A 20,577-nucleotide genomic window follows, 5' to 3' on the forward strand; every position below is an offset into this window, starting at 1 on the left:
GCCGGGCCGGGATGGAGCCTCCGCTGCCGCCGGGACCGACCCCGGGGCCGCGCTGAACGGGGTCGAGAGGCGCTGCCGGGAGCCGCGGGCGTGAGTGCGCGGGGCCGGTACCCGGGGCCGGTGCCTGTTCCGAGGCGAGCGGCACCGGCGGCGGGGGGAGCCCCGGTGGGAGCGGGGTGTGCGGCACCGGGATGGGGGGGCCCATCTGCACCCGGGGTCCTGTGCACCGGGTGCTGCGCGTTCCGGTGCCAGCCCCTCGGGGGGGGGGGGGGGAGGCTGCACATCCCGGTGCGCCGGGGCTGGTCCCGGTGCGGGCCGCGGGGCTGCTGCACATCCCCGTGTGCGGGGACCGGGGCTGGTCCCAGCGCCCCTGCGCGCCCGGGAGGGGCTCCGGGTACCGGTGGGGTCGGGGCTCAGCGCCGGGGCTCCCCAAGGCCCCGTTCCCCCCCCTCAGCGCCGTTCTCCCGGGCAGGTGACGCCGCGGGGGAGCCCCGAGCGAGGACGCGGGGAGCCCGGCCCGGTGCTTGTCCCCCCGCAGCCCGCAATGTCGGAGAGCGTGGCCGAGGCGCCGGGAGCCGGGAGCGAGACGGGCACCAGCCATGAGCTGCTGCAGCGGCTGCGGGAGCTGGAGGTGCGGAGGGGCCGGGACCGCCGGGAGCCAGTGCCCAGGGCACCGCGGGGCAGGGCAGCGCCTCCCTGCCGCCCGGGACACCCGTCCCACCGGGCAGAGGATGGGGGGGTCCTCGTCCATCACCTGCCCTGGGCCTGGGCCTGGCAATGGCGCTGCCGTGGCTCAAGGATGGGGACACCAAGGACCCAGGGAGGGGGGACAGAGGAGGAGACCCCAAAAGCAGGGCCCGAGGTGCTGGGGGGGCACCCCCTGAGCTGTCCCCGCTGTCCCCAGGCAGAGAACTCAGCCCTGGCCCAGGCCAATGAGAACCAGCGGGAGACGTACGAGCGCTGCCTGGACGAGGTATCTCGGGGACGCGCATGGGACACGCGTGAACACGCGTGTGCTGGGCACGGGGCTGCCTGGGCCCTCACCAGGCTCCCCCCTCTGCTCCCCAGGTCGCCAACCACGTGGTGCAGGCGCTGCTCAACCAGAAGGTGGGTGTCGGGGGGGGGGGTGTTAAGGGGGGGACACGGGGGGCTCCTGGCTCATCCCTCCCCATCCCGCCCCATCAGGACCTGCGGGAGGAGTGCATCAAGCTGAAGAAGCGAGTCTTTGAGCTGGAGCGGCAGAACCAGGCGCTCAGCGACCTCTTCCAGCAGAAGCTGCAGCTCTCGGCCGGGTCCTTGCCCCAGGTAGGGCCGGGGCTGGGGGGGGACCGCACACACAGGGCAAAGCCTCCCCCCCAAACCTAACCCGGTGCCACCTCCTCCTCCAGCTGCTGCCGCTGCCCCTGGAGGACCCCAGCAGCCCCGAGCCGGGCTGTGCCGAGCAGCCGCCCCCCCCGCTGTCCCCCGGGTGCTGCCTCCTGCTGCCAGAGGTGGGTACCAGCGGCTCGGACCCCCCCGTCCCGTTCTACCCCTCCCCAAGCTCCTGCTATTGCCTTGCCCGCAATTATGGCTCCCCCAGCCCGTGGTACCCCCCCCTTTTTGGGGTCCATGGTGTCCTCCCCTCCGGTGTCCCCAGCCTTGAGCCGTGGCATCGCCCTTTCCAGGCCCATCTGCCCCTTGTACCCCCATCCCCAGCACGGGGGGGTGACGGTGCCCGGCCCCTGCAGGTGATGCCGCCGGTGCCGTCGGGCAGCCCCGGGCTCAGCCCCGCGCCCCTGGACGCCCTCTCCCCCTTCTTCAAGAAGAAAGCGCAGATCCTGGAGGTGCTGCGCAAGCTGGAGGAGTCGGACCCGCTGCTGGGCCCCCCCCCGGCCTCCCCCGGCTCCCCCGAGCCCTGCTCAGCCCCGGCCTGGGCCCTGTGCCCGCTGCGGGCGCCGGGGGCTGCCGGCGGGTGGCGGGGGGCCGAGGGCAGCCCCTGCTCCTCCCCGGACGAGCGCCTGGGGCTCAGCGCCTTGGCCGAGCGGCTGCTGCGGGGGGAGCCCGGCTGCTGCCGCCGCAACGGGGAAGCGCTCGGGGGCGGCCCCCGACAGCGGCGCGGAGGGGAGCTTCCCGCGTCCTTCCTGGGGCTCTGCGGCCCGGGTGAGGAGAGCCCCGAGGGGGGCTTCGCGCCGCTGTCGGCCGGGGGGGCCCCGAACGCGCTGCCCTCGCCCCCCAAGGTGCTGAAGCTGCCGCCCCCCCCCGCGGGGCTGCGCCTCAGCCCGCAGCTCGCTCCGGCCTCCAGGATCCCGTGTCGCAGCGGCAACCCCGAGGCCCCCCCCAGAGCCGCCTCCCCCGATGCCCCCCCCGAGCCCGGCTCCCCCAAGGCCCCCGTCCTCCCCCCGGCCCGGCCCTACGAGGCGGCCGAGCAGCCCCCGGGCCCCGCGGCCGGCGCCGAGCGGGCGGCAGCTTCGCCCCCATGCACCCGCAGGGGCACGGGGGGCTCGGCCCCGTCCCGGCGCCCCGGCAAGAAGCCCCCCGAGCCCGGCTACCTCCCCTTCAAGGAGCGCCTGGCGGCCCTGGGCAAGCTGCGGGGGGCTGAAGGCCGGGAGCCCCCCGGCCCGGGCCGGCCGGAGCGGGGCCATGGGGCTGAGCTGCGCCCCCCGTCCCGAGGGGGGGGCTTGGGGGGCAGCCTGAAGCACCCCGAGCCGGTGCACGCCGGGGAGCCCCTGGCGCGGTGCTACTCCTCCGGCTCCATGGGGGAGCCCGGCAAGGCGGGGGGCAAGGGGCGCCCCCCCGGCGGCAGGACCCCACCGCGGGCCCCCCCGGCGCCCCCTTCCAAAGCCCCCCGCAGCCCCCACGGCAGCCCCACGAAGCTGCCCACCAAGGCGGGCGCCGGCAAAGCCCCGCGGGGCGAGGAGCCGGCGGGAGCCAAAGCGGCGGCGGGGCCCCATAAAGCACCCGCGGCCCCCGAGCCCCCCTGTCCGGGCCCGCTGCCGGGCGCCCCCGCGCACTCGGCCATCGAGGAAAAGGTGATGAAGGGCATCGAGGAGAACGTGCTGCGGCTGCAGGGGCAGGAGCGGGCGCCGGCGGCCGAGGCCAAGGGGAAGGCGGCCGGGGGCTTGGCCAGCTGGTTCGGGCTGCGGCGGAGCAAGCTGCCGGCGCTGAGCCGCCGCGGGGACGGCGGCCGCGGGCGGGAGTGGGCCGGGACCCCGGCCCCGCTGCGCCGCGAGGTGAAGCTGGCGGCTCGGAAGCTGGAGGCCGAGAGCCTCAACATCTCGAAGCTGATGGAGAAGGCCGAGGACCTGCGCAAGGCGCTGCGGGAGGAGCACGCGTTCCTGCAGGGGCTGGCGCTGGAGAAGGGGCGGCCCCGCGGCGCCCCCCGCGGCCCCGGGCCCCTCCCGGTGCTGTACCAGGAGGTGACGGCTGAGACCTTCATGCAGCAGCTCCTGGACCGGTCAGTGCCCGCTGCGGGGCGGGGGGGGGGTGCGGGGGTCCGGGGTGCCCGCCCCACGCTGTGCGCTCCACAGGGTGGACGGGAAGGACGCGCCCTACGAGAGCCGCCTGGAGCACAAGCGGGAGCTCTGCGACCTCCGGAGGGTCCCCCCCGACGCCAAAGACCCCCGGCTCTGCCGCCCGCCCCGCAACGGCATCGTGGGGCACCTGCGGGAGGCCCCCGACAAGGTGAGGATCCCCCCCCCCCCAGGCCCTACACCCCTTCCCCATCGCCCCCCCCCCGCAGCTGCTCACCCTCCGCATCTCCCCATAGGTGCCGGATGTGGGGCTCCGGGACGAGCTGCCCTCGGATGAGAGCTTGTCTGAGTCGGGGACGTCGCAGCACTTCGCCGGTGAGGGGGCGCCGGGGGTGGGATAGGGCGGGATGGGGGGCACCAGGATGGACACCCCCGCCCCGCACTGATTCCTTCTCCCCTTGTGCCTGCAGCCTGTGGGTCACTGACGCGGACACTGGACAGCGGGATCGGGACCTTCCCGCCCCCTGACTATGGGGGGGTTCCCGCTAAGAGCACCCCAAAGCCGCGGGGCCGCCCCGAGCCGCTGCCCCCTGGGGCCGTACCGGGGCGGCCACCGGCCAGCACCAAGGTTCCACGCAAGGCCCGGACGCTGGAGCGGGAGGTTCCGAGCGCCGAGGAGCTGCTGGTGCCCCCCAAACACCGGAGCACCCCGACCTGCCGGCCCCCGGCCACCCCGGGCCACCGCGCCGGGCCCCCAGGTCAGCGGTGGGGACAAGGTGCTATGTGGGGGGGTGCTCAGCGCCCCATTGGGAGTCATGGGGAGGCCCTGCAGAGCGCACCGCCCCCCAGTTCCGTTGTTCCCTCCCCCAGACGCCGGTGCCGATGCGGGGAAGCCGCGGCGCGTCCAGCAAAGCAAGAACTGGACCTTCCCCAACGCCAAAGCCTGCGGCGCCGCCGACCCCTTCCTGTGCCCCGCGGCGGGGCTGGAGGGGCTGCACCGGCCCCCACTGGTAACGGGAGGGGAAGGGGGGGGGAACGCGGTGCGATTGGTACCGATGGGAAGCGGGGGGGGCCATCACTGACCGCGCCGTTCCCCTCCCCGCAGGCGCCCGCCTGCAGCCCCGCCGCGCACCGAGGGGCGTCCCCGGAGGCGCCGCTGCCGCCCGCCCTCAGCGCCAGCAGCAGCCGCACCCCGAGCGCCTCGGACGTGGGGGACGAGGGCAGCACCGAGGCGGCGTCGCGGGACGGGGGCCGCGGCCCCCCCGGGCTGGAGCACTCGGAGTCGCTCAGTGACTCCCTCTATGACAGCCTCTCCTCCTGCGGCAGCCAGGGCTGAGCCCCCCCCCCGGCCGCGCTCGCTCGTCTTCCACAGCCCCCCCAGGCCCTGCTCCCCGGTACCCGGGATGGGGGGGTCCCGGTGCCCCGTTACCCCCCCCCCATCACCCGGTTGTCTCCAATGGTGCTATCGCCGTGTACAGCCCCCGCCGCCGGGTTTTTAACTCAATAAAGATGCCCCCCCCTCGTGCCCCCCCCCCGTTTATTTATATAGTCCTTGTGCAGCCGCTGTGGTCTCTGCCCGCGGGATGGACACAGGGATGGACACGGGGATGGGGCTGAGGGTTCCATTCTGAGCGTTTATTGAATCATCCTGGTGTACAAAGAGAGGCGGCGGCAGGATCGGGATCGCGCCGGCCCCGCCGCTGCCTTCCCGTTGGATTTCTTGGCACTAAAGGAGAATCTGGCTGCAGGCAGGTCCCGCCGCCCCCCCCACCCATCCCGGGTACCGCGGGGTCACGGTGACTCTGGAAAGCTCCGGAACGTGTCAGCTGTGGGATACGGGACCTGGGATAAGGGCGGGGGGGGGGAGGTGGGAAATGGGGGTTTGGGGAGAGCCAAATTCCAGCAGGATCCACAAATTGGCCGGTTTCTAATCAAAGAAAAGCTTGAACAAGAGAAAAACCCACAGAGGCGAAAGCTTCCGGCTGCTCACAGCAGCAAAGCGCAACCCTGGAATGGACCAGAGGGAACGGGGATGGGTGGGATGGGGACAGGGATGGGGATGGGGTGGGAATGAGAGGGGGACGGCTCCACTTCAGCCTGGAGCCGCTTCACTTCTTCTCCTTCTTCTTGTTCTGCGGGAGGAAAGGGGGCGGTTGGGCACTGGGGGGCTCCGAGGGGTGGGTTTGTCCCCCCGAGGCCATGCCCAGGCCCCATCACCCACCTCGGTCATGCCCAGGATCATGAGCAGCTCCCGGAAGATGTTGACAAAGTCCAGGAAGAGATCGACGCAGTGCCTATGGGATGGGGGGATGAGATCAGGGGGGGCTGTCCCATCCCATCTCATCCCATCTCATCCCATCCCATCCCATCCCATCCCATCCCATCCCATCCCATCCCATCCCATCCCATCCCATCCATCCTGCATCCCCCCAGCACCCACCAGATGTAATCCTTGTCCCCGCTCTCCGCCTTCTCAATGATGAGCTGCGTGTCAAAGAGCACGAAGCCGCACATGATCATCAGCCCCAGGTAGAGGTTGGCCTGTGGGAAGAAATGGAGATATTAGATAGGAGTAGATGGGAGCTGATGTCCATCCATCTGTTCACCCGTCCATCATCCATCCATCTATCTGTCCATCTGCCCATCCATCATCCATCCTTCCATCATCCATCCACCCATCTGTCCATCATCCATCCTTCCATCATCCATCCACCCATCTGTCCATCATCTATCCATCCGTTCATCCATCCATCCTATGAGGGGCTCCTGGCAGGCAGAAGGGACCTCACTCACCGTGAAGAGCCAAGTGGATCCCATGAAGGCGTTAACCAGGGAGGAGAGAAGCATCAGGGTGAGGCCGGAGAGCAGGAATCCTGCAGGGAAAAGGCAGGGAGTGAGGCCTGGCCCTGCCCTGCCGTGGGGAGCCCCCAGACCCCCCCTGGTCCTTCTCACCTCCCAAGTAGAGGAAGCTGCGGCGCCGGGCATACAGGGCACTCAGCGAGAAGCAGGTGAAGATGGTGGCGGTGCCCAGGAAGGCGGTGGGGATGATGCTGGGGGAGAGAGCAAGGGGTGAATGGGGCGTGGGGGGCAATGGGGGGGCACCGGGAGCGGGGGGGCTGCTCCTACCTGGGGTTGATGGAGATGCACATCTGCAGCAGCGGCCCCAGGTTGATGCCTGCAAGACAGAGGCGGGCGTCACCGGAGCCATTCGGGGCTCTCAGCCCCGCTCCCCACGGGGCCCTGGGGGGGTCGCCGGTGCCACCCACCGGTGAGGAAGGCGAAGCCCGCCAGCATCCCCAGCCTCTTGCGCTCGGTGTCGCGGCTGTGCGGGGTGGCCGTGAGCCACATCATGAGCCCCAGCGCGCCCAGGCCCGTCAGGAGGCTCAGCTGTGGGGTGAGAGGCAGACGGGCACCCAGCATCGCACCGTGCAGAGGGGGTGCGAGCTGGGGGGGGGGCCAGTGGCGCCCCACGGGCACTCACCTGGAAGAGGTGGGTCACTGCATTGACGTACGCCCCCACGGCCGCCACCAACATGCAGAGGGCGAAGCTGGCGTAGACCCTCTTGAGATGCTCCTGGGTGGACGCCGAGCTGCAGGCGATGGGGGGGGGGACAGTGAGGGGCTGGCAGGAGGGAACCCCCCCCCCGAATCCCCCCCAATTTACTCACATGTGGGAGAACTTGAAGAGCGCGTCCAAGTTGATGCTGCGGTCGAAGACGTTCATGGCGCCGGGCAGGGGGGGGCCGCCGGCCGCTGGGCTGGGATCAAGCTGCAGGGGGAGCGCTGGGTCAGGGGGACCCCATTGGAGCCCTCACAGGGATAAAGGAGCCAAGGGGGACGCCCCCAGGAGCTGGTGCAAGCTCTGCGGGGCCTTGAGGGTGTCCCGGGGAGGGCCGGCCCCCCCGGAAGCTGCCGACAGCTGGGAAGCGGCTTTGAGCCCCGTAACGGGGCCCCCGGGGGGCTCCGCAGTGCTCAGCGGCCTCCGCCTGCCCCACAGCAGGGGGGCGGCACCGGGGCAGGGCCCAGGGCCGGGGCCCTTTCGGTTTCGACGGTGCCGTCCCCGCCCGATGCGGAACCGGGACCCGCACCCGGAGCCCCCCATCCCGGTGCCCTCCTGGACCCGGCACCGCCGGGACCAGGCCGCGGGGCCTGGGGGGGGGCGCAGGAGCGGCCGAGGCTGGGCCAGGCCCCCCCGGTGAGGGCCTTGGAGGGGTGGGAGCCGCCGGGACCCCCCCTACCCCCCTGCGGCCCCTTCGGGCGGGCGCTGCCCGGTGCCTACCCCCCGCGCCCCACTGGGGCCCCCCGCGCCGCCGCCGCCGCCGCCCTCACCTGCGCGGCTCCGCGTCCGTGCCAGGCCTCGAACGGTCCCCAGTCCGCCACGCCTCCGCAGCTCATTGGCCAGCGCGCCCCCAGGCCCGCCCTCCGCTTCGTTCTATTGGCTAACAACCGCCCCCGGGGGTGAGGCGGGGCGAGGAGCGGCTGACGCTCATTGGCGGCCGGCCGCGCCCGAGAGCGGCAGTTGGTCACACACCGCCTCCCCCGCACAGAAGCGCGACGCTCATTGGCCGGCGTAGCCGTCGCCGAGCCAATCGGTACCTCCCCACTGGATGCCGTTCCTCTTGAGCGCCCCCCGGTGGAGCCGCCGTTAGCCTGCCCGTCCTTTCGCGCCCCCTGGCGGCGCAGCCGCTCTCCGGGCCGGGGCGGGGCCGGGCGGGGCGGGGCGGGTCCGGGAGGCGGTGGCGGCCGGACGCGACGGGCAGAGCCTCCCCCGCCGCCCCCCGGTGCCTGGGCCGGGGATGGGGAACGTGGAGAGCGCGGACGGGGAGGCGCTGCCCCGGGGACCGGGAGCGGCGGCGGCGGCGCCGGGGGGGCCCGGGCTGCTGGCCCCGGGCAAGATGCCGATGCCGGAGCCCTGCGAGCTGGAGGAGCGCTTCGCCCTGGTGCTGGTGAGACCCCGATCCCCGCCGCGGCCCCGGGCGCCTGCTGCGCCCCTCAAGTTCCCCGTTCTCCCCGCCCCGTTCTCCATTGCGCTTTCCCCGAGCTCCGTTCCCGGTCCCCGGGGCTCCTCCTCCGGGTCCCGCCGCTCCCTCCCGGTCCGCCCCTACCCGCGACCCCTCCCGTTGCGCCCGCCGGGGACGAACCCCCCCCGCGCCGCGCTCCCCTCCCGGCGTCCGGCTGCGGGCGGGCACCGGCGCCAGGAGGAGCCGGGGGCGGGCGGGCAGCGCCGGTGCCGCGGGGGTGGGCAGCGGCCGCGGGGGGGGGGGGGAGCCCGTCCCGGGACACCCCCGGGGGGTGACGCCGCTCCCGGTGCCAGCGGGGGAGGCCCTCGGTATCCGGGGCTTGCTGCCGGGAAGGTCCCGTCGAGGCTGCGGACGCGGCTGGGTGCGGGTCCCTGCGCGGTCCCGGTGCCGCAATCCCGGCCGGGGCGGTGGCCTCCGCGCTGCGGTCACCGGCCAAGGCTGCGGTGCCACCCGGTACCGGGGCCGTCTCTGCGGTAACCCCGGCAGCGCCGCTGTCACGGAGGGCACCGCGTTCCCGGTTACCGGTCCGCAGGGATGGGAGGCGGCGGCAGGGCCACCCGGGCCGGGTGACACCGAGGGCTCCCGGTGGTGGCAGAAGCCACGGCCGGCCAGGAAATACCGAGCGTGGCCCTGGGAGCAGGAAGCGGGGGGTACCGGGAGGTCACCGGCACCCCCGTGCCAGGGGAACCCATTGCGGGTCCCCACGTCCCACGCGGGGCGGATGCGGGAGCCGGTCCCGGTGGGGCCGGTGGCGGGGGGGGCGCATCCTGCCGGGCGAGGCCGATGGCGGGGGGGGAATCTGGCACTTTGGGGGGTGGCACTGGGGGACCCCGGTGCTGTCGTTTTCCCCCTCCCCCGGTCCCGGTTGCTCCTCACGGGCTGGGGCTGCAGCGCCGGTAGCCGGGGACGATCCAGCCCCGGTGTCCCGGGATGGTCTCCCGGGGGGGGGGCTCATTCAACCGAGGGGGGGTCCCCGGTGCGGGGGGGCGGTGGCGGAGGAAGTGCCCGGCCGGGAGCGGCCCCGCTCCCACCACAAAGGCAGGAAGCGAGCGGCGGGAATGCCGGTGAGGGCGGCTGCGCTTCAAAGCCGCCCCCGGTGCCCCCGGCGGGGGCCCCTGCTCGTCCCCTCCACCAGCCCCGGGGTGTCCCCTGGGGCCCCGTTTTACCGGTGCTCGCCGTGTGCCAATAGCGGGGCCCTTTGGGGACGGGGGCAGCGCTCACGTTTTGGGGGTCCCCGTGGTGGTGGTGCCGGTGCCACCCCCCCCGGCGCTGTCCCCTGCCCAGGGGTGCCCGGCCTCGCCCAGGCGTTGTCCCGGTTTCCTGCTGCTCGCGGGGCCCGGAGGGGGACCAGGGAGGGATAATTTTAGCTGCCATGGAGCGGGTGGAGCGAAGACATCACCCGGCTGCGGCGGTGACCGGATCCCGGTAACGGCACCTCCCGCCTCCGGGGTGGCATCGCCAGGACAGCGCCATCCCGCACCCCCGTTTGCCGCCGGAGCATCCCGTTTGTGTCCTTGCTGGTCCGGGAGATGCCTCGTGTCCCTGTCCCGGTCCCCACCATCGAGATGCCCGGTGCCCTGGGCACCGCGCTCAGGGACCAGAGGCTGTGGTTCTGCGGCAAGGAAGCGGGAGCAGACAGGAAGGATGCGCGAGATTTGGTGCAGCCGGTGGCTGGCGCCTGGCCCTGGTGGCACTGCTGTCACCGTGTCACACTGCTGCTTGTGCCACTATCCCTGTGCCACACCGCTGTCCCCATGGGCTTCCCAGTGCCAGGGTCCTTGGCTGTGTCCTCAGCGGGTGGCAGTGTCCCCATGTCCCCCAGGAGTGACATCCCCCCTTTTGCCCCAGAGCTCCATGAACCTGCCCCCGGATAAAGCTCGGCTCCTGCGGCAGTACGACAACGAGAAGAAGTGGGACCTCATCTGCGACCAGGTTGGGGGCTATGAGGGGCAATGGCGGGTCCATGGCAGGTCCATGGGGGGCTATGGGAGGCTCTGCTGCCGTTCTGGTGCCACCAACACCCCCGTGTCCTCTCCAGGAGCGGTTCCAGGTCAAGAGCCCCCCCCATGCCTACATCCAGAAGCTACGGAGCTTCCTGGAGCCGGGCGTCACGAGGAAGGTGAGGGGCTGCAGAGGGGGTCTTGGGGGGGCTCAGGAGGCCTCAGGAGCCGGGGGGGGCCGGCTCAGCCTTGCTCTGCCCCCAGAAGTTCAGGAGGAGGGTGCAGGAGTCCACCAAGGTCCTGCGGGAGCTGGAGATCAGCCTGAGGACAAACCACATCGGGTGAGTCCGGGCTCCCGGGGGGGTTCATTGGAGTCCGCGGTGGGGGGGGTGTGCGTGGTCCCGGCCCGGCAGAGCCGCAGCTGCAGGGGAAGCCGGAGGCGCTGCAGGAACTGCTCCGGTTCCTGCCCCGGCCGTGCCGCGGGACCCGCGCTGCCGCCGCAGGTCGCGGGAGCGGATGCTGCAGGCGGGTGCCGCCGGTGCCGCCCCGTGTGGGAGCTGCTCCGGGCACCGGGAGGGGGGGGGGCTCCGTTACCGGGGGTCCGCGGGGCCGCTCGTGCACGGGCGGGGGCTGAGCCCCGCCACCGGCCCCAGCGCGGCAGCGGCTTTCGGCTCTTCCCCAACCACGGCCCGAAAATAGCAGCAGCCGGAGACAGGAAACGCGCTGGGGCGAGGGGCTGGCGCCGGCAGGAAAGGGGCGGCCCCCGGGAGCCCCCCCCCAGCTCCCACCGCTGCCTGACTCACGGGCTGCAGGCAGGGAACGGGGAGGGCGCAGGCAGGCGTGGGGTCCCCTGAGGCCTTGCATTCACATCCAGCCCCCCGGGGTGCAGCCTCTCCCTGTGCACACGGACCCGCTCCCCATGTGCCCATCCCTTGCATCCCAACGCCCTTCCGAGGGCACCCCAAGTGCCCCATCCCACCCCGGGGTGCTCTCCCCCAGCTCCCAGCTCAGCTTCCCGCGGGCCCGAACCCTCCCTGCCCTGCAGCCAACAGATAAAGCTCCCCGGGGCTGGAACCGCTGATAGCCAAGGGGGCTGCAACGGCCGCTGAGCCCGGGACACCCCCTCAGCACCCCCCTGTGCTGGGTTCCCTATGGTGGTGATGAGGGGATCACAGCGGGAGTGGGGGAGTCCCCAGCTCCACTGGGCTCTGATGGGTGCTCGATGCTGTAGGTGGGTGCGTGAGTTCCTCAATGATGAGAACAAGGGGCTGGATGTGCTGGTGAACTACCTGTCCTTCGCCCAGTGCGCCGTCATGTGAGTGGGGTGCTGTGGGGGGAGCTTGGGATGCTGGGGGGTGCCACATGGCAATTCCCTCCTATCAGCCCCTGATCAGCACCATGGGGTCTGGAGGGACACGAGATGCTCGTCCCCATCCTGCCCACCCGGGCTGGGGGTCCTGGGGCCCTCCTTGCGCCTCCCCCTGCTCCGCTGCTGCCACCCGCTTCAGCGCTTGCTGCGGTGGCTGCTGCTGCTTTGCGCCAAAGCCGTGTGCTCCATCCCTGTGTGCTCCATCCCTGTGTGCCCCCTTCCCTCTGTGCTCCATCCCTGTGTACCCCCTTCCCCATGTGCCCCCTTTCCTGTGTGCTCCCGTCCGTTCCCCGTGTGCCAGGTTGGATTTTGAGGGGCTGGAAGGTGAGGACGGCGCGCTGGAGAAGCTGCGCGCCTGGAGCAGGTCCATCGAGGATCTGCAGCCCCCCAGCGCTCTGCCCGTGCCCTTCGGCAGCAGCATCGCCCGCTCCGCTCGCCAGAGTGCCCTACGGTACGTACCCACCGCGGCCGGTGGGTCCTGCCAGTGCCATGCTCTGCCATGGTGTGTGCCTTGTGCCATCCTGCACTGATGTGTGCTCTGTGCCATGCATCATCCTGCACTGATGTGTGCCCTGTGCCATGCATCATCCTCCACCAATGTGTGCCCTGTGCCATGCACCATCCTGCACTGGTGTGTGCCCTGTGCCATGCACCATCCTGCACTGGTGTGTGCTCTGTGCCATGCACCATCCTGCACTGGTGTGTGCTCTGTGCCATGCACCATCCTGTACTGGTGTGTGCTCTGTGCCATGCACCATCCTGCACTGGTGTGTGCTCTGTGCCATGCATCATCCTCCACTGGTGTGTGCTTTGTGCCATGCATCATCCTCCACTGATGTGTGCCTTGTGCCATGCACCATCCTGTACTGGTGTGTGCTCTGTGCCATGCATCATCCTCCACTGATGTGTGCCTTGTGCCATGCACCATCCTGCCATGGTGTGTGCCTTGTGCCATGCATCATTCTGCACTGGTGCATGCCCTGTGCCATGCACCATCCTGCCTTGTGCCATGCATTATCCTGCCATAGCGTGTGCCCTGTGCCATACAACACCATCCTTCACTCGTGTATGCCCTGTGCCCTGCATCATCCTGCCATGGTGTGTGCCCTGTGCCAGCACCACCACCATGCCCTGTGCCACACATTGCCCACGGTGCACCCTGTACCTTGCCTGTGCCGTGCCCGGTGCCACCCGTGCCACATCCTGCACTGCCCCGCGTGTGCCGCTGCCGTCCCTGTCCCTGTGCCACTGCCTCCGCTCGCCCCAGCTCTGGCTCTGCCCCGGGGTAACTCGCCCCGTCTCTGCTTCCAGGCCCGGGCCCCCCTGTCCCCTCTGGCTCTGCTCTCTCTCTCTCTCTGCCGGTAAGTACCGGCTGCCGGCGCCGGCCTTCTCGCCCTCCGGTTGCTTCTCTCTGCCTCTCCCCCTCCCGAAGCCGCGCTGTCCCCGCCATGGTCCCACGGCTCCGGTGCAGCCCCGCTGCCAGGGTCCCGCTCACCGCCGCCCCGTGTCCCGCCCCCAGCTACGGGACGCTGCCGAGCCGCAGGGCGCTCAAGAACTCGCGCCTGGTGAGCCAGAAGGATGACGTCCACCTCTGCATCATGTGCCTCCGGGCCATCATGAACTACCAGGTACCGGGGCAGGGGACACGCACGCCCCTGGTGCAACCATCGCCGCCGTGCCGGTGCCGCTAACGCCATCCCTGCTCCGTCCCCACAGTACGGCTTCAACCTGGTCATGTCCCATCCCCATGCTGTTAATGAGATCGCTCTGAGCCTCAATAACAAGAACCCGAGGTAAGGGGGGGGTCTGGCAATGGGGACATCCCTGGTGCCAGTGTGACGGTGATAGCGTGGTGGTGATGATGGTGACGGTGTGGCTCTGCCCCAGGATGAAGGCGCTGGTACTGGAGCTGTTGGCAGCCGTCTGCTTGGTGAGGGGTGGCCACGAGATCATTTTGGCTGCCTTCGACAACTTCAAGGAGGTACTGGAAGTGGGACCAGGCTGGGGTGGGGGCACTGGGAACACCAGGATCAGGCTGGGAGTGAGGACCAGGATCCAGGGGATGGGGGCCCGTGACTGGGGTGGGGGGAGCTCCACATTCACCTCATATCTGCTGCCTGCTCAGGTCTGCAAGGAGAAGCACCGCTTTGAGCGGCTGATGGACTACTTCCGCAATGAGGACAGCAGCATCGACTTCATGGTGGGACACCGGTCTGTGGGACGGGATGGGATGGAATGGGATGCTGGGGTGGCCTCGGTGACACCAGCCCTGCCTGCAGGTCGCCTGCATGCAGTTCATCAACATCGTGGTGCACTCGGTGGAGGACATGAACTTCCGCGTCCATCTCCAGTATGAGTTCACCAAGCTGGGGCTGGAGGAGTTCCTGCAGGTATGAGGGGGCCAGAGGGGGATCCCTGATGGACCCCCCCTCCCCAATCCCTGACGCCGCCCCGATGCCTGCAGAAGTCGAGGCACACGGAGAGCGAGAAGCTGCAGGTGCAGATCCAAGCGTACCTGGACAACGTCTTTGACGTGGGGGGGCTGCTGGAGGACGCCGAGACCAAGAACGTGGCGCTGGAGAAGGTGGAGGAGCTGGAGGAGCATCTCTCCCATGTACGTGAGCACAGGGACACGGGTCCTGGCTGTGGTGACAATGGAGGGGGGGGTCCCGGTGCTGGTGTCACATCCATGCCCCCCCCCGCAGCTAACGGAGAAGCTGCTGGACCTGGAGAACGAGAACATGATGCGGGTGGCGGAGCTGGAGAAGCAGCTGCTGCAGCGGGAGAAGGAGCTGGAGGTGGTCAAGGTGAGGGGGGGGTCCATGATGGGGGGGGGTGTCCGGCCCCCCCCGCGGTCCTGACCCCCTCCCCCTGCAGGAGACCTACGAGCACACGAGCCACCAAGTGCGCACCCTGCGGCGCCTCATCCAGGAGAAGGACGAAGCGTTCCGGCGGCGCTACGGCTCCGAGCCGCCCCCGGCGCCGGGCACCGAGGCCCCACCCCTGCCCCAGCCCCTGCCCGAGCCCCCGGGGGACACCCCGAGGGTCCCCGTTCTGCCCCCCGCCGAGCCCGCGCCTCCCCTGCCGCCGCCTGCACCCCCCCTGCCGCCCCCCGCCCCCCCGCTGCCCGGTGAGTCCGTGGGGAGAGCCCGAACCGGGCACCGGGGTTGCAGCATCCCCGCGATGGGGAGGGAGGCTCCGAAGGGCGGCTCCTGAGGATGGGGGCACCCGAAACAGGGGGACGAGGCCTCACCCTCCCCTCTTTTCACAGGGAAGTGCCCCCCAGCACCGCCACTGCCCGGGGCTTCACCCTCCATCGCGCTCACTGTGGGGCTCTCGGGTATGTGGGGACCATGGGGGCAATGGGGTCTCAAGGTGCCGGGGTTGCAGTGGCCAAGGAAGGGGTGGCACCGGGGGGGGCAGAAGGGGGGGCTGAGGTGGCTCCTGCCCCACTGCAGCCATCCGCATCAAGAAGCCCATCAAGACCAAGTTCCGGCTGCCCGTCTTCAACTGGACCGCACTGAAGCCCAACCAGATCAGCGGGACCGTGTTCAGTGAACTGGATGATGAGCGGGTGCTGGAGGTGAGCTGGGACCCCCCCCCCCCAGCGGTGCCACCACCGCTGCCCCCTCTGAGCCCCCTCCTCACCCCACCAGGACCTGGACCTGGAGCGCTTCGAGGAGCTGTTCAAGACCAAGGCACAGGGGCCGGCGCTCGACCTGGTGTGTGCCAAGAGCAAGGGAGCGCAGAAGGCGGCGAGCAAAGTGACGCTGCTGGAGGCCAACCGTGCCAAGAACCTGGCCATCACCCTGCGCAAGGCCGGCCGAAGCACCGAGGAGATCTGCAGGGCCATCCACACGTGTGTGGGGGGGCAGCAGGGGCAAGGGGGGATGGTTGGGATGCACTGGGGATGGTTGGGGTGCAGGGGGATGGTTGGGATGCAGGGGATGTTGGGTGCAGGGGGATGGTTGGATGCAGTGCAGGGGGATGGTTGGGTTGCAGGGGGATGGTTGGGATGCAGGGGGATGGTTGGGATGCAATGGGAATGGTTGGGGTGCAGGGGATGGTTGGGGTGCAATGGGGATGGTTGGGATGCACTGGGGATGGTTGGGGTGCACTGGGGATGGTTGGGGTGCAGGGGGATGGTTGGGGTGCAGTGGGGATGGTTGGGGTGCAGGGGGATGGTTGGGGTGCAGGGGGATGGTTGGGATGCACTGGGGATGGGTGGGATGCACTGGGGATGGTTGGGATGCAGGGGGATGGTTGGTATGCACTGGGGATGGTTGGGATGCACTGGGGATGGTTGGGGTGCAGGGGGATGGTTGGGGTGCAGTGGGGATGGTTGGGATGCACTGGGGATGGTTGGGATGCGGTGGTTGGTGGGATGGTTGGGGTGCAATGGGGATGGTTGGGGTGCAGGGGGATGGTTGGGGTGCAGTGGGGATGGTTGGTATGCACTGGGGATGGTTGGGGTGCAGTGGGGATGGTTGGTTGCAATGCCTCCTGTCGGGGTGCACTGGGCGCAGGTTCGACCTGGCGACGCTGCCGGTGGACTTTGTGGAGTGCCTGATGCGGTTCCTGCCCACGGAGGCGGAGGCGAAGGCGCTGCGCCAGTACGAGCGCGAGCGGAAGCCGCTGGAGGAGCTGGCGGACGAGGACCGCTTCATGCTGCACTTCAGCAAGGTGGAGCGGCTGCCGCAGCGCATGGCCATCATGGCCTTCCTCGGCAACTTCACCGACAACCTCCAGATGCTCACACCGGTACGCGCCGGGGACGGGGGCTTTGTGCCCATGGGTGCACCCAACGGGACCCCACTGACCCCGCTCCCGTCCCCCTGCAGCAGCTCAATGCCATCATCGCGGCCTCAGCCTCTGTTAAGTCATCCCAGAAGCTCAAGCACATGTTGGAGGTGGGTTGGATCCTGCCCTCCATCCTCGCTGTCCCATATCCTGCTCCTGGCTGACCCCCTTTTCCTGCTGGGTCCCTGCAGATCATCCTGGCACTGGGCAACTACATGAACAGCAGCAAGCGCGGCGCTGTCTACGGCTTCAAGCTGCAGAGCCTGGACCTGGTGGGCAGCGCTGGGATTCCCCCATCCTAGAGCGGGCAGCGCGGGGATCCCCAGCTCTGAGCCCCCCATCCCGCATCCTCCGGCAGCTCCTGGACACCAAATCGACGGACAGGAAGATGACGCTGCTGCACTTCATCGCGCTGACGGTGCGGGAGAAGTACCCGGAGCTGGCGACCTTCTGGCAGGAGCTGCACTTTGTGGAGAAGGCGGCTGCAGGTACCCCCCATCCCGCACCCCAAACCCCCCCCGAGCACCCCCCGTGCGTGCCCTGAGCCCGGCCCCGTGTCCCCGCAGTGTCCCTGGAGAACGTGCTGCTGGACGTGAAGGAGCTGGGCCGGGGCATGGAGCTGCTGCGGCGCGAGTGCGGGCTGCACGAGCACAGTGTCCTGCGCGGGTTTCTGGCCAGCAGCGAGGGCAAACTGGAGCGGCTGCAGCGGGATGCGCGCACGGCCGAGGTGAGGCCCTTCAAGACCCCTTGTGCGCCCCCTGTGATCCCCTTGTTATCCCCTTGTGTGCCCCTTGTTGCACCCCTTGTGTGTCCATTGTGTACCCCTTGTGATCCCCTTGTTGCACCCCTTGTGTGCCCCTTGTTCATCCCTTGTGCTCCCCTTGTTGCACCCCTTGTGCTCCCCTTCTGTGCCCCTTGTGTACCCCTCATGCACCCCTTGTCTGCCCTTGTACTCCCCTTGTGCTCCCCTCATGCACCCCTTGTCTGCCCTTGTACTCCCCTTGTGCTCCCCTCATGCACCCCTTGTCTGCCCTTGTACTCCCCTTGTGCACCCCTTGTGCTCCCCTCATGCACCCCTTGTCTGCCCCTTGCGCACCCTTTGTGCACCCCTCATGTGCCAGCGCTGTCCCGGTCCCCGCTCCAGGACGCCTACAACACCGTGGTGCGGTACTTCGGCGAGAGCCCCAAGACCACCCCCCCGTCCGTCTTCTTCCCGGTCTTTGTCCGCTTCATCCGCTCCTATAAGGTGAGGCTGGGCCGGGAGCTGCCCCGGGGCGGGGGCTGTGCACAGGGGAGGGGACGTCCCCATGACCCCCCCTGGCTCCGGCAGGATGCGGAGCAGGAGAACGAGATGCGGAAGAAGCAGGAGGAGGTGATGCGGGAGAAGCTGCTGGCGCAGGAGGCCAAGAAGCAGGAGAAGGTGAGCGCGGGGGGAGGACACCAGTTCCCCTGGTGCAAAGGGGAACCCCCCCCCATCCCGTGCACCCCCAAACCTGTGCCCCCCCCCCCAGCGCAACAAGTGGCAGCAGCAGGAGCTGATCGCGGAGCTGCGGCGGCGCCAGGCCAAGGACCATCGCCCGGTCTACGAGGGCAAAGATGGCACCATCGAGGACATCATTACCGGTACGGCCCCTGCCGCCCCCGGCCCGCCCCCCCCCCCCCGGTACCGCCGAGCCCCGGGGCTGATGTATCCGTGTGCCCCCCCCCCTCCCAGCGCTGAAGAGCGTCCCCTTCACCGCCCGCACGGCCAAGCGCGGGTCCCGCTTCTTCTGCGACCCGGCGCATCACGACGAGTCCAACTGTTAGCGCCAGGTACTGCGGCACAGCGAGCCCCCCCGGTACTGCAGAGCCCCCCCGGTACTGCAGAGCCCCCCCGGTACCGCCGAGCCCCCCCGGTACCACCGAGCCCCTCCGGTACCGCCGAGCCCCCGGTACCACCGAACCCCTCCAGTACCACCAAGCCCTCCCTGGTACCGCTGAGCCCCCCTCCGGTACCACCGAGCCCCCCCGGTACCGCTGAGCCCCTGGTACCGCCGAGCCCCCCCGGTACTGCTGAGCCCCACCGGTACCGCCGAGACCCCCTCGGTACCACTGAGCCCCCCCCCGCCCCGCATGCCCCCTCCTGCACGCCCCCTCCCCGCATGCCGTCACCCCGGGGTGCCCCTCGGGTCCTGGTACCAGATCCCAGCGCAAGGCTCAATCCCAGCACCAGATCCCAGCTCGGTTCTGGCACCGGGACCTTGGCGCTGGATCCTGGTGCTATACTGGATCCCAGTGCAGGTTCCCAGTGCTATACTGGATCCTGGTGCAATACTGGATCCTGGTGCAATACTGGATGCCAGCAGAGGATGCCGATGCTATATGGGGTCCTGGTGCAGGATCTTGGTGCTATACTGGATCCTGGTGCTACACGGGATCCCAGTGCTATACTGGATCCTGGTCCTCACTGGATCCCAGCCGGTGCCTCAGCCCCTGACACAGCCCCTTCCCCTCTCAGCCCACAGGTGGATCCGGCTGTAGCTGTGGCAGGGCCTGGACCCCAGCATTGGATGGGGGGGCACTATCTGGACCCCTCCCAGCTGCACTGGGGCCAAGTTGACCCCTGGGGGTGCCCCCACCCCATTGGGGTTCTCCCCCACAACTCCCCATGGGGACCACAGGGCACCCCCCCCCGCGCTCGTCACTTTGACCACAGATGTGAACACTAATCGCCAAAGAAAAGGGACCAAAGCCAGGCTGGGGGGGGGGGAGTGGCAGGATGGTGCCCCCTCCCCCACCCCAGCCCCCCCCATCCAATCCCACCCCCCCCCCAGTGACTTTTTGTACATGTGAAATATACGGAGACTTTTACATGGCTGCTTCCTGCTTGGGGGGGGCACAGCGGGGGTTTGGGGAGAAACCCCATGATGGGAACCCCATGTCTGGGGGGGGCACATACATGCAGGGATGAGATCCTTAAATAGTGGGGTGCTATTAAATATAGGGGATTGAAGGGAGGGAGAAGCGCCCCCCATCACCCACCTCACTTGAGGTGGTCCCAGTGCACCCAGTGCTGGCAGCGGGGGGGAACTGGGAACAGTTTAAGGCTGGGGGGGCTTTGGGAGCAAAGGGAAAAGGGGATGGAAGGACAGGATATGGCCTGAGCATCACTGGGGCCAAAGGATGAGGCTCCAGCATCTCCACCATTGGGATACAAGGGGCTGGGAAGGGCAGGATGCAGCCCCAGATCCACCCCCCCAGCACAGTGGGGCAGAACCAGCCCCCAGGGCAGGGCCCAGCCCAAGGATTAACCCTGACAACAGGGAATAAAAGTTTCCCTTAATCCCCCCAGGGGATTACCAGCACCGCCGCGCCCAGGGCCGCATCCGGACCCGGCCCAGGACCCTTCTAATCCATGAGCACAAGTCCCTGGCGCCGTCCTGCTTCATTGGTGGTGCTGTGGGTGAAGCTGCTGCGGTCCCTTGTCCATCCCTGCATCCCTGTGTCCATCCATGGGGCTCAGCAGGGTCCCTGTGTCCATCCATGGGGCTCAGCGGGGTCCCTGTGTCCATCCATGGGGCTCAGTGGGGTCCCTGTGTCATCATGGGGCCAGGGGGTCCCTGTGTCCATCCATGGGGCTCAGCGGGGTCCCTGTGTCCATCCATGGGGCTCAGTGGGGTCCCTGTGTCCATCCATGGGGCTCAGTGGGGTCCCTGTGTCCATCCATGGGGCTCAGCGGGGTCCCTGTGTCCATCCATGGGGTCAGACGGATCCCTCCGTGCCCTCGGGAGCCTCCTCATGGGATGGGCGCCGCTCGGCCTGGGCCGGGGGGGCCGCCAGGGGCTCGGCTCTCAGCAGCAGGTTACAGCCGAGGAAGAGGAGGGCCAAGGCGATGGTGACACCAAGCACCAGGACAAGGGCGATCTGGGCGGCCTCAGCCACCCCCCAGGCACTGGTCTGGGCCAGTGTGGAGTTCAGCATCTCCTCCTCCTCCTCCTGGGAGCAGAGTGGTGGCAGTG

The 20,577-nt window shown here is 69.6% G+C and overlaps 3 protein-coding genes across 7 annotated transcripts; 2 read left to right on the forward strand and 1 right to left on the reverse strand.

Annotated features, from left to right (window-relative positions):
- Nucleotides 1–443: 443 nt before the first annotated feature.
- NCKAP5L (NCK associated protein 5 like) lies at nt 444–4,963 on the forward strand. The gene is made up of 11 exons (XM_061361792.1): nt 444–631; nt 905–973; nt 1,069–1,107; nt 1,186–1,305; nt 1,389–1,490; nt 1,728–3,433; nt 3,507–3,660; nt 3,746–3,824; nt 3,920–4,207; nt 4,320–4,459; nt 4,555–4,963. The coding sequence occupies exons 1-11, from the start codon at nt 545–547 to the stop codon at nt 4,783–4,785; spliced, it is 3,015 nt and encodes a 1,004-aa protein (XP_061217776.1). The 5' UTR covers nt 444–544; the 3' UTR covers nt 4,786–4,963.
- A 94-nt stretch (nt 4,964–5,057) lies between these two features.
- TMBIM6 (transmembrane BAX inhibitor motif containing 6) lies at nt 5,058–7,888 on the reverse strand. The gene is made up of 10 exons (XM_061361802.1): nt 7,779–7,888; nt 7,118–7,218; nt 6,931–7,039; nt 6,716–6,836; nt 6,576–6,624; nt 6,402–6,499; nt 6,243–6,322; nt 5,890–5,990; nt 5,671–5,743; nt 5,058–5,581 (listed from the first exon to the last, which is right to left on the reverse strand). Exons 1-10 carry the CDS (start codon nt 7,842–7,844, stop codon nt 5,558–5,560), a joined length of 822 nt encoding a protein of 273 aa, XP_061217786.1. The 5' UTR covers nt 7,845–7,888; the 3' UTR covers nt 5,058–5,557.
- A 268-nt stretch (nt 7,889–8,156) lies between these two features.
- FMNL3 (formin like 3) lies at nt 8,157–19,434 on the forward strand. 5 transcript variants are annotated; one of them, XM_061361786.1, is made up of 27 exons: nt 8,157–8,395; nt 10,319–10,402; nt 10,509–10,589; nt 10,675–10,751; nt 11,642–11,725; nt 12,081–12,230; nt 13,299–13,407; nt 13,496–13,572; nt 13,667–13,760; nt 13,905–13,979; nt 14,059–14,169; nt 14,244–14,393; nt 14,485–14,586; nt 14,657–14,909; nt 15,051–15,119; nt 15,238–15,362; nt 15,436–15,638; nt 16,306–16,540; nt 16,621–16,689; nt 16,771–16,851; nt 16,938–17,067; nt 17,146–17,306; nt 17,724–17,825; nt 17,910–17,999; nt 18,091–18,202; nt 18,294–18,391; nt 19,077–19,434. In XM_061361786.1, the coding sequence occupies exons 1-26, from the start codon at nt 8,246–8,248 to the stop codon at nt 18,383–18,385; spliced, it is 3,066 nt and encodes a 1,021-aa protein (XP_061217770.1). In that variant the 5' UTR covers nt 8,157–8,245; the 3' UTR covers nt 18,386–18,391; nt 19,077–19,434. The 5 variants fall into 5 exon arrangements, with proteins under 5 accessions (XP_061217770.1, XP_061217772.1, XP_061217771.1 ...); XM_061361788.1 differs by having other exon boundaries at nt 14,247–14,393; XM_061361787.1 differs by having other exon boundaries at nt 10,678–10,751.
- Nucleotides 19,435–20,577: the final 1,143 nt, after the last annotated feature.

This window comes from Neopsephotus bourkii, unplaced genomic scaffold, assembly GCF_033783945.1.
Source record: "Neopsephotus bourkii isolate Nb327-2 ecotype Australia unplaced genomic scaffold, CSIRO-AGI_Nbou_v1 NB_1063, whole genome shotgun sequence".
Taxonomy (NCBI): domain Eukaryota; kingdom Metazoa; phylum Chordata; class Aves; order Psittaciformes; family Psittacidae; genus Neopsephotus; species Neopsephotus bourkii.

Coding starts and splice junctions, on each gene's coding strand:
- NCKAP5L (XM_061361792.1), top strand. CDS start 545: ATGTCGGAGAGCGTGGCCGAGGCGCCGGGAGCCGGGAGCGAGACGGGC. Junction 3,825..3,919: donor GACGTCGCAGCACTTCGCCG/GTGAGGGGGCGC, acceptor TTGTGCCTGCAG/CCTGTGGGTCACTGACGCGG. Junction 4,460..4,554: donor GGCTGCACCGGCCCCCACTG/GTAACGGGAGGG, acceptor CCCTCCCCGCAG/GCGCCCGCCTGCAGCCCCGC.
- TMBIM6 (XM_061361802.1), bottom strand. CDS start 7,844: ATGAGCTGCGGAGGCGTGGCGGACTGGGGACCGTTCGAGGCCTGGCAC. Junction 5,991..6,242: donor GATCCACTTGGCTCTTCACG/GTGAGTGAGGTC, acceptor TTCTTCCCACAG/GCCAACCTCTACCTGGGGCT. Junction 5,582..5,670: donor TGATCCTGGGCATGACCGAG/GTGGGTGATGGG, acceptor TTCCTCCCGCAG/AACAAGAAGAAGGAGAAGAA.
- FMNL3 (XM_061361786.1), top strand. CDS start 8,246: ATGGGGAACGTGGAGAGCGCGGACGGGGAGGCGCTGCCCCGGGGACCG. Junction 12,231..13,298: donor GCTCGCCAGAGTGCCCTACG/GTACGTACCCAC, acceptor TCCCGCCCCCAG/CTACGGGACGCTGCCGAGCC. Junction 13,573..13,666: donor CTCAATAACAAGAACCCGAG/GTAAGGGGGGGG, acceptor GCTCTGCCCCAG/GATGAAGGCGCTGGTACTGG.